We start from the raw sequence: 13913 nt of genomic DNA on the forward strand, positions 1-13913 counted from the left end.
TCTAGTGTTGTTAATTACTAGTTGATCCAGTCCCAGATTAGTAACAGCATTGTATCGGTTGCATATATGGGTTCAGTTGTACATTTATTTAGGGCAGTTAATAAGAGATAGATTGAGGTCACCCAGAAAGATAAAAGGGTGTGGGTAGGAGGTGGCCCATGTTAGTAGTGAAGTTAACTTGTTAGCATGTACGATGTTCTAATTAAGGGCTCTGTAACATAGTAGGAAGCAAAGTATGGTATTTAAGGACAACCCGCATATGATGGTCTTAGGAAGAGCGTGTTCATGTTTAACTTGAATATTTTTTAGATTTTGTGACTTTTTATAGAAGATAGCAACTCCACCTCCTCTACGGATTTCACAATCAGTTCGGTAAACATGGGAGTCTCTTACTTTGATAATGGAGTCAGGGAGGGGTGGTTTCAACCATGTTTTGCAGACAAATATAATGTTGAACGTAGCCATATGTAGTTAGAGGAGGAACTCAGGCATTTTGTTTATGATGCTTCTTGTGTTAATTAGCTTGCATTTAAGGTCAGTAATGGTTGGTAATGAGGAAGTTAGGGGCATATGTACCTAGTTTTGGATGATGGGAGTTGGATGCTGGGTGATGGGCTATGGGACTTACTTTTGATGCAATCAGTGTGGTAGTCAATGTATAAGTCAGTATCTCCTTGGTGTTGACGTCTTTTGAGTTCTGCACAGAGTTTGCGAGAGTGGGCTCGTTGCAGTATGGATAGGTCAGGCCATGAGCAAAATTTGTTATGGTTGCAGTTGGTACTCGCAATTGAGTTTATTGTATAAATGAATTTGCATTTGCTGGACTCATTCTTGCAAACCTCTACAAAACTGTGGGGCCAATCAGCCATCGTTGTTCTTGAACTCTGGAAATTCCAATGATTTCATCAGGGGAGATGGTTGGTGTATGATGGTTACTGATAATGTTGCAAACCTTTGTGATACCAGGTTTGTATGTGTCATCTAGTCCAAATAAAATAGTGTTAGGACAAGAAATGCTTGTTCTAGGGATCTTCAGATCTTTGTCCTTGTCTCAATGAAGAGGAAAATTTGAGAAATAGGCTAGAATTTCCTAACTTGCCAGAACTCTTCATGAGAAAAGTGAGATACAACTTAAAGGTTAGGAGGGACAGCACCTATGATACTCACTGCCCTGGTGAAGAAGTTGACTTGTAATATTACTTTGAACATAAAGTCACAGGAAAAAACCCTCAAAGAAAAGTTCACTCTTTGCCACTGTGGGGTACTACAAAAAAACCCACTCAGTTTAGAAGTCAGCAAAGCTTATGCATAATGGCTCTTAGTAAATCTTAGTAAATCTGTGCCTCTCCCCCCATTGTGGAGGGCTTCAGCCAAGTGAAGAAGGGAGGGAGAACAGAGGGTGATAAAATGATATGAGATATGGACAGACACGCTTTTCTCATTCCTCACAAATCAATCCAAGCTGAATGAAAGAGATTACAGATGAACAGACTTGGAAGGAATCTTAGAGGTCATCTTGACCAACCCCCCCCATCCAAGCAGAAGACCTTACACCATTTCTGACAAATGGAAATCCAATGTCTTCTTGAAAGCCTCCAGTGATGAAACTCTGGTTCCAAAGACACACAAAAATGGCAAGTCCAACTTCACCAGCACACAAAATCACACAAAATTTAATGTTCCCCAATATTTCTCTCTCCATAGACTCACACCCCAATACTACCAGCACATCTTGGCCTTGATGTTTGTTGTCATAGAGGTGAACAAGGATCTGGATCTCCTCCCCAACATCACACTTGGCTTCCAGGTCTATGAGAATGCCCAGATTCCGAGGGAGGTTTCCTCACACAGCCTCTCTCTTCTGTCTACACGAGGCCAAATGGTTCCAGATTACAAATGTGACAGGCAGGACACCCTGCTCTCTGTCATTGGAGGTAACAACGCCAAATCCTCAAGGCAGATGGACTCCATCTTCAGCCTCTTCAAGGTCCCACAGGTAAGGGGAATATAATATGTAATAGAAAAACAACAGAAGCCAAGGAGGTGTTGGGGGGACACATTTTATATTGCAAGATACATTTTTATATAACCACTAAATAATATTGATATAATTCTGAAAGAAGAAGCACTTCCTGACTTTCATAGTTTATCATGTTTCTGTACCTTTCTGTTCAGTTTATTCTCTGCATCAGGTGGATGGTTTGTTCCTTTGACTTCTCATCAATCACAACCAGGCAGAATAGGTAATTGGTGGCTCTTCCTAAGAAGGGAGGAAGATCAAGCCTGCCATAGCCTGCCATTGAAAGTGGATAAACCTGAGTATTGGGACAATAAAACATACAATGGGGACCCTTAAAGTCAGCATTAAAATGTACTTTGTCTTTTAAAGAGGTTTCTCACTTTCTCCAGCTTGGTGTTGGCTTTGAGTTCACTCAGGGAGACAGAAGAGTTTATCCTTCTTTCTTCCAAATTAATCCCAGTGAATTTCCTCAGTATATGGGATTAGTCCAGCTGCTCCTGTATTTCCAGTGGAACTGGGTTGGGTTGGTGGCCCCTGATGATGACAATGGAGAACATTTCATCTCAACTGTGATGCCAATGCTCAAGGAGAAGGAGATCTGCCTGGCCTTCACTCAAATGATGAATTCTGATTTTGCTAATAGTCCAAGTTCGAAAGGAATCCATATTTTAAACACTTGGTCTAAAGCCAAAGTGATTATTCTATTTGGAGACTCTAGTACCATCAGAAATGTACAACTGTTTGTGTTAGTTTATGAAACATTGACAAAAAAATCATTTCTGAATGTCTGGATCCTTACATCCAATTGGAAATTTAATGTGATGAAATCTGAATATCTATTGAAAGCTATAAAGCCCTTCTACGGGGCTTTGCATTTTAGAGACCACATCAGGGATATCTCCGAATTCAGTTGTGTTCTCATGTCTTTAGACCCTTTGAACCCACAAAGGAATGTCTTTCTCCCACGATGGTGGGAGTGGGTCTTTGATTGCCAGATCCACAAACCAGACAAGGTCCCTCCGAAAGAGAAAAAACCCTGTACAGGAAAGGAGAATTTGCAGAATCTGCCAGCTTACATGTTTGAAGCAAGCATGGCAGGTGAAAGTTACAATATCTACAATGCCATTTATGCTCTGGCACATTCATTACATGCAATGTATGAGTCCAGAGGGCGACCAGCCATGCTAAGACTTGGAAAGAGGATCTCAAATATCCAGTCATGGAAGGTAATTTCTGTGACTTTTTTTTTTAATCCAGTCCATAGATCTTTCAAGAAGAAGTTTCCAATGTGCATTTCTGGAAATAAAATGCACATGGCATCATATCACTGCATATAATTGGCATCAAACCAAATGGAAACTAATTAAAAAACAATTGTCAAGTGAATTTCATATAGTTTTTGTTGAAAAAAGGTAGAAGGGGAAAAAATCATTGGCCATAGGTTCCATTTAGGGAAGCCCTTTGAAAAAGGTCCTCAAAGATTGAGTTTCATAAAGTGGTCATTCCAGGGAGGTATCATCATCCCAGAATAACATAGAACAAGATTCTGCCAGATGTTTCAACTGTCCTAGTGGGTATATTTTCAGAACCATCTCAGTTTCCTTATGGATGTAGCCTGGGTGGTGATTATGATGATGGTGATGTTCTTATCCATTCAGTCCTGTCCGACTCTTTGCAATCCTATACACCTGATCCCTCCACATTTTCTGATCTTGCCCTCCTTTCCAAAAAGACACTCAACTCAGTTCATTTTAATTGTGGCTTAGTTTCTATGGCTTCAGTGGTGGGTTGCTCCCAATTCAGCCCAATTTGGCAGAACCAGTACTACAGTAGTGGCAGTGGGAGGCTTTGCCCACCCACCCATACATTTCTGTGTGTGCACAGAATCATTGTTCATACACATGAGCGCTTATGGGAGCGCGCCAAAACACATAGTGGAAAAATTGTCAACCCAACACTGTATGGCTTGACTTGTGTGAGTCGACCAGTGTATTGAGTTTGCCATTTCTTGCGCTGCAGAGCTGGTTGTATGAACACAATCTCTGTTAACTTTAGCACACTCAATAGGACTTAACGTAGTGTAAAATTCATTTCTGAAATGCATACATACGAGTTTGTCCTGTTCTCTGCAGGAGTTCCTCCCATTATTTCTGGAGAGAATGCCTCCAATGCTCATGTCAACAATAAACACAGCCCTAAGCCTTGACCATTTGCTTCAAGCCTGCATTTGGATTCCATAACAATAGCTAAACCGGTGTGATGTAGTGGTTAGAATGCAGGACTGCAGGCTACATCTGCTGACTGCCAGTTGCCTGCAATTTGGGAGATCAAATTTCACCAGGCTCAAGATTGACTCAGCCTTCCATCCTTCTGAGGTGGGTTACATGAGGACCCAGATTGTTCAGAGCAAGAGGCTGGCTCTGTAAACCACTTAGAGAGGGCTGTATAGCATTGTGAAGTGGTAGATAAGTCTAAGTGCTATTATTAGTGCTAAATGTTAAAAGTTGCCTTTTCACTCTATATTCTTTTAACTACCCACCATTTTAGCTATGAAGGCAGCATAACCACCATTCCTTGGTAGCCTTCACTTTTAAGGATTGGGTGATTTGGTTCATTTTCGAGGGCTTAATCCCCCTTTATTCAACATCTTCCAGCCTTGATACTTCTGAAGCCTTGTAAACTTCAATTTGAGTGAGTTGCTCCTTCATCACACAGTTCTTGGGAGGAAAGAGTTTCTTGTGACCTGATGGCTGTAGCTGGTCTGTATCTCAGGAAGGCTTGTAAGGCTAGAAATGATCAACTACATCTTACTCTACCATTGTAGCTTCAGAGTCATCTTGCTTGTTCCACCAAATGCCTCATCCTTCTTTTAGTTCTCTACTTCAATGCCCTTTCTCTCATGCCCCATTCCCTGTGTCCATCAGTGTTTCATTCACATGGGTTTTTGGCTTTTGTAGTTTTGGAGGTTGTGGGAACTGGAACTCTAGTCCAACAAAGAGAAAGATTAGGGGTGAACTGAATGCAGCTTTCCAAATATTGAGGGGCTGTCACAGAGAAGAGGGGCTCAATTTATCTCCAGAGCATCTGAAGGCAGGACAAGAAATAATAGATGGAAGATTATCAAAGAGAGATCCAGCCTAGAATTAAGGAAAAATGTCATTATAGTGAGAATAAATAGAAGTAAAGAAACATGGAAACCGACAGGAGAAAAAGACATAGCGGTCCATTGACTCCCACTTTTCTTTTTTTTTCCTTTTTAATCTCTGTATTTGTTTTTATTTTAATTACTATTTTTATAGTTTATTTATTTATATGTTATTTTTTTCATTTTTGTCAGATGATGGATATGTGATCCCAAGCAAGCTTAATCTCAGTGACATATGATTGACCCACTATCTCCGGTAGAAATTGGTTCCACTCCTATTTATGTGAAATAATACATTGAATTCTTTGTATATAGGTATCATTCTCATAGAACTGCAGTTGAAGAAGCCATAATAAAAATGCCCATTGTGAAAGAGGAGTTTTTGAAGTTTTGTGTTACTTCTGATTATTCAGATCTCCACCAAAGAAACTCTTCTAGATTCTCAGATATACACACATCTCCTAAGATGATGGCCACCCCAAGAATGATAGAAACCATGATGCCCCAATTTTTGTCTTCAACAAATTACTCCATTGTCTGAATGTCTGTTTTCTTTCAGCTTCTTCCCTATTTGAGGACTGTCCAGTTCAACAACAGTGCTGGAGATGAAATATACTTCTCAGAAGATGGACTGGGGTCTGCTCGTTATGATCTTCTCAACTGCGTTCTCTTCCCAAATCTATCTTTTGTCCCCATGAAAGTTGGACATATAGACCCTGGGGCTTCCCAAGACCAAGATTTCATCATCAACTCTGATGCAATTGTCTGGGCAATAAAGGTGAGCTGGAAGGTCAAATAAATTCCTCCTAAAGACTCATTCCCTTCTGGGAATTCCAAAAATCCTCCTTATCAGAAAATTGTGGGCAACCATTTGATGAAAAATTTATTTTACATAGAACATGTTTGAAGTCTGATTTGTGACAGATCAAAAATTGTTTTAGATTGTTTGTTTTAGGAAAACTATGTCTCAATTCATAAGTCTTCTTTTGCATGCTGAGTCCCAGTTCCAATCTCCAGTATCCATGGGTGGTTTGGAATGGCACTGGCCTTAACCCCCCTATGGGTTTTCTTGATTTGTGATGTGCCCTATGTAACCATTTCTTTTGAAGACACTCAGATAATGGAATCATGAATGAACAAATCAATAAAAGAAGCATATTCAATGTTTGGGCCACCAACAGTATTTGTCTTTTCTCTTTTAGAAGGTGCCTATTGCTAGGTGTGGCATGAAGAGGTGCCATGCAGGAGAGAGGAGAAGAGTTCCAGAGGGTGAGCAGGTCTGTTGCTACCAATGTGTCCCTTGTCCAGAAGGAACCATTTCTAATGAGACAGGTACAACACACTTTAAATGTAGACCTTCCAGTATCAAAAAAGCAAATGTCAAATGTATTGTCATTGTTTGGTAGATTGACATTCTTCAAACAATTCACGCTTTTCAGCAGAACCTCTAAATTCATGTATCTAAACTGTCTTCATCCCTCCCCCACCCCAGACAGCTTTTCTGCTCCTCAGCAATTTAGTTTATTGTATTTATATGCCGCCCTTTTCCTCCGAAGGGGACTCAGGGTACAGGGTAATTCCAGAGCACAATTCATGGGTTCCCTACAGGACTTTCTAGTCCAACCCTTAAACCAAGATGGACCTTGACAGACTTGAACACTGGGCCCTATCTAACAAAATGAAATTTAATGTAGAGAAGTGAAGTTTTATACTTAGGCGAGAAAAAAAATCAAAAGTACACATACAGACTGGGTGAAACCAAGCTTAATAGCAGTAACTATGAGAGCGATATTGGAGTCTTAGTAGACAACCAGCTAAATATGAGCCAACAGAGTTGTAACCGCCAGGAGCTGAGCGTGGAAATATCATCTTCCGCTGGCTTCGCACCCAGGCGGTTTCCTCCAATTTCTTCCCCATCATGACCACCACCACTACTTACCCGGGGATGGACCCCAGTGGCTGAAGTAGCTTCAGGGTTCTCTGGCTCCCAGGTGGTGGTTCTAATTTCAACATAGGGTTTGATTTGCCAAAAGATCAACAAGGAGGAAAAAGGAACAAGATGGCATATTCCATTTTTGGGACTCCAGATGAAAATCCACCATCTTGGGCTAAATCAAAAGCCAAGCCCAACAAAGTTGTGGATAATTCTGAGGTAGTTGGATCTGAAAGGAGAGGTTCTTCTGATGCAAGCTCTGGTGACTCTGTAATTCCAAAGGGTGTGGAAAGTGAGGCTCCTGAAAACACAGAAGAAACTGCTTCAAGCTCAAGTGAAGAAAAGCCCCTACCAGCTGCACCTCTTCCTAGCCCAGAAGTTCCAGCAGCTGGGAGGAATCGTAACCCAGCACCATCCAGGAGAAATCCACCAGGGGGGAAGTCTAGTCTAGTGCTCGGTTAAGCTCAATTTTCCTTCACTCGTTAATTACTTGGAACTTGTGTCTGTTATCTTTGTTTTTCTCCATGCTTGTGAACTGTACAATTTGAGATTGACTGTACTTCCAAAACTACCATTAAAGGAGCACTTTATGTACTTCATTTTTTTTGTTTTGTTTTGTTTTGTTTTTTTCAGCCAATCTTTTCTCAAACTTCTTGTCTTGTCTCTCTTGAGTCTAACAGAAGTGATGTGTAATTTTTTTTTCGTAATGGTAGACAGTGGTATTTCCTATACAGCCCATGGCTGACTAAAGATTTCTGAGGTATATAGTAATGTCTGAAGCTAAGATGGATTAATTCTGAGTGTGCTAACTGGCATTTTTGTCCTAAAATTTGTAGAACAGTCTTGGCTGATTTAGAAAGTTTGGCAACTGGGATTGTACAGGTAGTGGATGAGTGACAAATATACTCTTTCTGTACACAACTTTGCAACATATTTTTCCAAGGTACCATTTAATAACTGGTAAACGATTGAAGCCTTGTTGTGCACTGAAGAACTATCAAGTTGTAATGCTAGAAATTAACCATTCTCCTTTCAACAAGTGGGATCTTGGATTAGTTATAACAGGATGGGATCAGTGCTGAAGATAAACTTAAAGATATGAGATTTTGACTGTTTTTTTGAATATCAGGTCCCATTATAAATGATGATAGAATGCATCTTACAAAAATAAGTATTAGTTGGATAAAATTTTGGAGACACATTTCCCGCACAACTGATTCTAGTACTATGCATGATTGTGCTGGTACTTAAACAGAAGGTGGAAAAACTCAGCCTTCTAAATGTGTATTGTACCTTGAAAGCTGGATTGTTGCTAAAAAAAAATTAAAGATATAGAAATTTTGAAAAAAAAATGAGCCAACAGTGTGTTGCAGCAGGCAGAAAGGTCAATTAACAGAGGGATACAATTAAGATCAAGGTACTAATACCACTCTATAAAGCCTTATAGTAAGACCACAACTAGAATACTGCATCCAGTTTTGCTCACCAAATTATAAAAGAGATGTTGAGACTCTTGAAAAAGTGCAGAGAAGAGCAACCAGGATGATTAGGGGACTTGAGACTAAAACAAATGAAGTATGGTTACAGGAACTGGGCATGGCTAGTCTAGTAAACAGAAGGACCGGGGAGAAATGATAGAAATTTTCAAATATTTGAGGGGCTGCCACAGAGAGGAAATGGTCAAGCGATTGTCAAAGGCACCTGAAGGCTAGAAAAGCAATAATGGTATGAAAATGATCAAAGAAAGATTCAATCTAAAAATAAAATGAGTCGATGCAAAATACAAAGCAGAAGACTTGAGCAAAAGAAGTGAAAGCAATCTTGTCTCAGGCTAACCTGTCCACAGGATAATCAATATTGAAGGATGATTTCTCCTTTTTGATATTCCGTGATATTGTAAAGTACTCTTGATTTCAGATGCAGCTTCCTGTGATCCCTGCCCAGAAGACCAATATCCCAACGTGGACAAGGACCACTGCATTGCCAAGAAGATCCACTTCCTTGCCTATCAAGAGCCTCTGGGATATGCTGTATCTTCTCTCACACTTTCTCTCGCCATGATAACATTAGCAGTTCTGGCAATTTTTCTTAAACATCATGATACACCAATTGTCAAGGCCAACAACCAAGATCTCACCTACATCCTCCTGGTCTCCCTTCTGTTCTGCTTCCTATGCTCCTTTCTCTTCATTGGGCAATCCCGGACACTCAACTGTCTCTTCCGACAAACTGCCTTTGCCATTCTCTTTTCCCTTGCAGTTTCCTCTATTTTGGCAAAAACTGTCATGGTGGTTCTGGCCTTCATGGCCACTAAGCCAGGGAACAGGACAAGGAAATTCTTAGGAAAACCACTGACCAACTCCATTGTCTTAGCCTGTCCCCTGATTCAAGCAGTTCTTTGTGTCACCTGGTTAGCAACCTCTCCCCCATTTCCCAACTTAGATTTCCACTCCTTAGTAGGAGAGACCATCTTGGAATGTAATGAAGGGTCAGCTTTAATGTTTTATGCTGTCCTCGCCTACCTGGGTTTTTTGGCCCTGGTCAGTTTCACTGTCGCCTTTCTGGCTAGGAAATTGCCTGACAGCTTTAACGAAGCCAAATTCATTACTTTTAGCATGCTTATCTTTTGCAGTGTTTGGATTACCTTCTTCCCCACCTACCTGAGCACCAAAGGGAAGTCCATGGTGGCTGTGGAGATCTTCTCAATTTTGGCCTCTGGGGCTGGTCTCTTGGCTTGCATCTTTTTTCCCAAATGCTACATTATCCTATTCAAGCCAGATCTGAACCAGAGAAAAAATATAATGGGGCACTAGAATCTTTGATTCATATGCAAACTTGTAACTTTTATTTTGCCCTTTGGCCCTTTTTTAATTTGATGTGGTTTCTTAACAATAATGAAATAGGAGAGTGGCTTGTCCTTCCAATGATTGGAAATCATGGAAATATTTAATGGTGCAGTAGTTAAAATGCAGAATTGCAGCTAATTTTGCTGATTCCCAGGGATTCTATCTTCAGCCTCCCAAGGTCAATTCAGCCTTCCTTCATTCCGAGGTCAGTAAAATGAAGACCCAGATTGTTGGGGGTAATTAGCTGACTCTGTAAACTTCCAAAAGAACTGTCATGTGACATATAAGCATAAGTGCTATTGCTATTTTTATTTATAATCAATTTTGTCCAAAGACACATCATTTTAGTTCCTGTTTGAAATTCCTTTTATTTGCATTTCAGATTTGGAATGATACAATTTAGAGTATTAAAACATTTCTGCTTAGGTCTCAGTATGGTGATGTGGTATGCTTAACTAATTAGAATAACACATTAAACAACCTTTTGGACAGTAACTGTGACTAACAAGCAAGCACTGGAACACATAACACCAGCCATGATGCTGGAAGGAAATTATGAAATGGAGTCTCACTTACTTTGGTCATATCATGTAGGGAAATTCACTGGAGAAAACAGTTATATTTGGAAGAGTTAGTGGTAAAAGTAAAACAGGCCACCAAAAAATGCCATGGCTGGACACTTAAAAAAGTGACAGCAGCTGGGGCATAAAACAGCTCAAAAATGTAATGCAGGATCAGAAGGTGTGGAGAGATCTGGCCCATAGAATTCCATGCGTTGTTTCCAACTCAATGGATATGGATCCCTATTATATATTGGGTAGATCACACCTCAATATTGCATCCAGCCTCAGAGAGAATCCAATACATAAAGTAACAGGGTATAAGATGCAGGCAGGGACAGTATACCAAGTAGTTGGAACAGGAACATAAGCACAGTGTATGGGCTAAACCTTCTAAAACACAGTTGTGATATTCCACACAAAGTTGTGGAGAATAATAGGGCTGAGATCCTCTGGGATTTCCAGATCAAATCAGACAGGCAGGTCCTGGCCAATGAACCAGACATAGAGTTCATGGAGAAGTAGACAGAGGTGGGGATAGATGAAGCAGTGTCCAATGGCCAGAAGTTACCTTTAGAAGTTGTGGGAGCTTCATCAGTGGAAGCTTTCAAGAAGAGAATGGACTTCCATCTGTCAAAAATGGTGTAAGGTCTGCTTGGGTGGTGTGTTGGATCCAATGACCTACAAGGTCCCTTCCAACTCTGTTAATCAGTATCTGTAAATGACAGCAAGATCGGGAAGAAGGAGGATAGGACACTGGAAAAGTCCCAGGGTCTAAAGGATGAACTGGAGAAGATCTGGAAAATCAAGGTGAAAGTGGTCCTAGTGATAGGGGTATTTTGGGCGGTGACTCCTAAACTGGTAAAGGAGCTCCAGCAGATCCCAGGAACAACAGTAGAGTTATAGGCCCAGAAGAATGAAGTGCTAGGAACAGCTAAGATACTGTGTCCATCCTTGTCTTAACTGACTCAATGGCAATTGTGGAGGAGAGATCACATCCTGGAGCTTCTTTATGTGTATTTGTATTTTTTTTTTTTTTTTGTATTTTATTGGTCTTGTATGCTGCCCACACCCAAAGGACTCCAGGCGGCTTACAATAAACAAAGGAAGGGGATAATAGACAAATAGACAAACAACAATTTAAAATAGACAACATTCATAGTTAGAGTGGGGCTGGCTATTTCAACAGCCCCCCAGCCTGCGGGAGCAGCCAGATCTTAGTGGCTTTGCGGAAGGCCGGGAGAGTAGTAAGGGTCCGGATCTCCACGGGGAGCTCGTTCCAGAGGGCTGGAGCTGCAACAGAGAAGGCTCTCCCCCAGGGAGTTGCCAGCCGACATTGGCTGGCAGATGGGATCCAGAGGAGGCCTAGTCTGTGCGATCTGATCGGTCTATGGGAGGTAATTGGCAGGAGGCGGTCTCTCAGGTGCCCAGGTCCGATGCCATGTAGGGCTTTATAAGTAACGACTAGCACCTTGAAGCGAGTCCGGAGACATGGGTAGCCAGTGCAGCTCGCAGAGGATAGGTGTAACGTGGGTGTACCTGGGTGCACCCACGATCGCTTGCGCGGCTGCATTCTGGACTAGCTGAAGTCTTCGAACACTCTTCAAGGGCAGCCCCATGTAGAGCGCATTACAGTAATCCAGTCTTGAGGTCACAAGGGCATGAGTGACTGTCTGAAGGGCCTCCCGATCCAGATTGGGTCGCAATTGGTGCACCAGGCGAACCTGGGCAAAGGTCCCCCTGGTCACAGCCGACAAATGGTGTTCTAAAGTCAGCTGGGGATCCAGGAGGACTCCCAAATTGCGAACCCTCTCTGAGGGGCATATAATTTCAACCCCCAGCCTGAGAGATGGAATACTTGGCCAATCTTTGGGAGGGAACATCAGTAGCCACTCGGTCGGAGTTGAGAGGCCACCACTTTCTCAACAACCTTCCCAACAAAGGGCAGGTTGGAGACTGGACGATAGTTGCTCAAAATGGCTGGGTCAAGAGATGGTTTCTTCAGGAGGGGTCTCACCACTGCATCCTTTAGGAGGAGCGGGAAAATTCCCTCCCAGAGAGAGGTGTTAACTATCGTCTGGATCCAGCCGCGTGTCACCTCCCTGCTGGTCGAGACCAGCCAGGAGGGGCACGGGTCCAGTATACAGGTGGAGGCACTCACCGCTCTCATGGCCTTGTCCACTTCCTCAGGAGAGACAAGTTGAAACTCAATCCATAAAATATGCTCAAGACCTTCCCCCAGTACCTCGGCTGCTACCGTGCAATTGGAGTCCAGCTCTGTCCGAATCCGAGCAACTTTATCCGTTAAATACTGAACAAATTCCTCAGCTCTACCTTGTAAAGGGTCATCCGCATCCCTCCCTTTCAAGAGGGAGCAGGTTATTCTAAACAAGGCGGCTGGGTGCGATTCAGCGGATGCAATAAGGGCGGCAAAATGCGAACATTTCGCCGTCCATATTGCCACGAGATAGGCTCTGATAAAGGCTCTCATCAGTGCTCGGTCTGACTCAGATTCACTGGCCCTCCAGCGGCGCTCTAGGCGTCTCTTTTGGTGCTTCATGTCCCGGAGTTCCTCGGTGAACCAAGGGGTCCTCCTGGATCCACTGCCTCGGAGAGGTCGCAAAGGCGCAATCCGGTTTAGAGCCCCCGCCGCCGCTGTATTCCAGGTGGCGACTAAGGACTCCACCATGAGGTGCCACAGAGGCCAGTGCTGGCCCCTCTCCTATTCCACATCTGCATGAGACCCCAGGGTAACCTCATCCATCTCCATGTGGTGAGGTATACTCAAAATGCTAATGACATCCAATTGAACATCGGTGCTTCTGGCAAATAAAGCAGTGTTGTTCATGTCCTGTCCTGCTATCTGAAGGCTATGAGTGTCTGCATGGGGAAAAACAGGCTTCTAAGGAACCCCAGCAAGACTGAGTGGCTTTGGGTTTGGGGGATCTCTAATTCTAGGACTACATCATCTATGGTGCTGGGTGGTGTTGCATTGCCCCAAAAAGTCCCTGTGAGAGCTTTGTGGTCCTCCTGGACTCACAACTCCTGCTTGAGGATCAAGTGGCAGTTAAGGCTAGAAGGGCCTTTTCACAACATTTTTTATGTGCCAGTTGCACCCATTCTAGGACAAAGGATGCCCTAATCACCTCTCGGTTGGACTATTGCAATGTGTTCCATATGGGCCTTCCCTTGAAGAGTATCCAGAAACTTCAGCTGGTGAAAACTGCATTAGCAAGAGCAGTTATGTTTCTGGTAGGTCTCATTATACCTTTGCTTGCTGAGCTGCATTGGTGGCCTCATCACTCCTGAGCTTCTGAAGTTCCCTCAGAACTGGTCATGCTAGTAGCCTTGGGGACCCTGATAATTTCAATTCTTTTTAATAAATGCTGTATAAAGGTTTTAAGCAATG

The 13913-nt window shown here is 42.4% G+C and overlaps 1 protein-coding gene and 1 pseudogene across 1 annotated transcript; both read left to right on the forward strand.

Moving 5' to 3' along the window:
- The first annotated feature begins 928 nt into the window (after nt 1-928).
- On the forward strand, nt 929-9911 carry LOC116506812 (vomeronasal type-2 receptor 26-like). Its single transcript, XM_032214731.1, has 6 exons — nt 929-966; nt 1705-1996; nt 2410-3246; nt 5725-5943; nt 6368-6497; nt 9016-9911. Exons 1-6 carry the CDS (start codon nt 929-931, stop codon nt 9909-9911), a joined length of 2412 nt encoding a protein of 803 aa, XP_032070622.1.
- Nucleotides 7084-7560, forward strand: LOC116523497 (annotated as a pseudogene).
- Nucleotides 9912-13913: the final 4002 nt, after the last annotated feature.

This window comes from Thamnophis elegans, chromosome 1, assembly GCF_009769535.1.
Source record: "Thamnophis elegans isolate rThaEle1 chromosome 1, rThaEle1.pri, whole genome shotgun sequence".
Taxonomy (NCBI): Eukaryota; Metazoa; Chordata; class Lepidosauria; order Squamata; family Colubridae; genus Thamnophis; species Thamnophis elegans.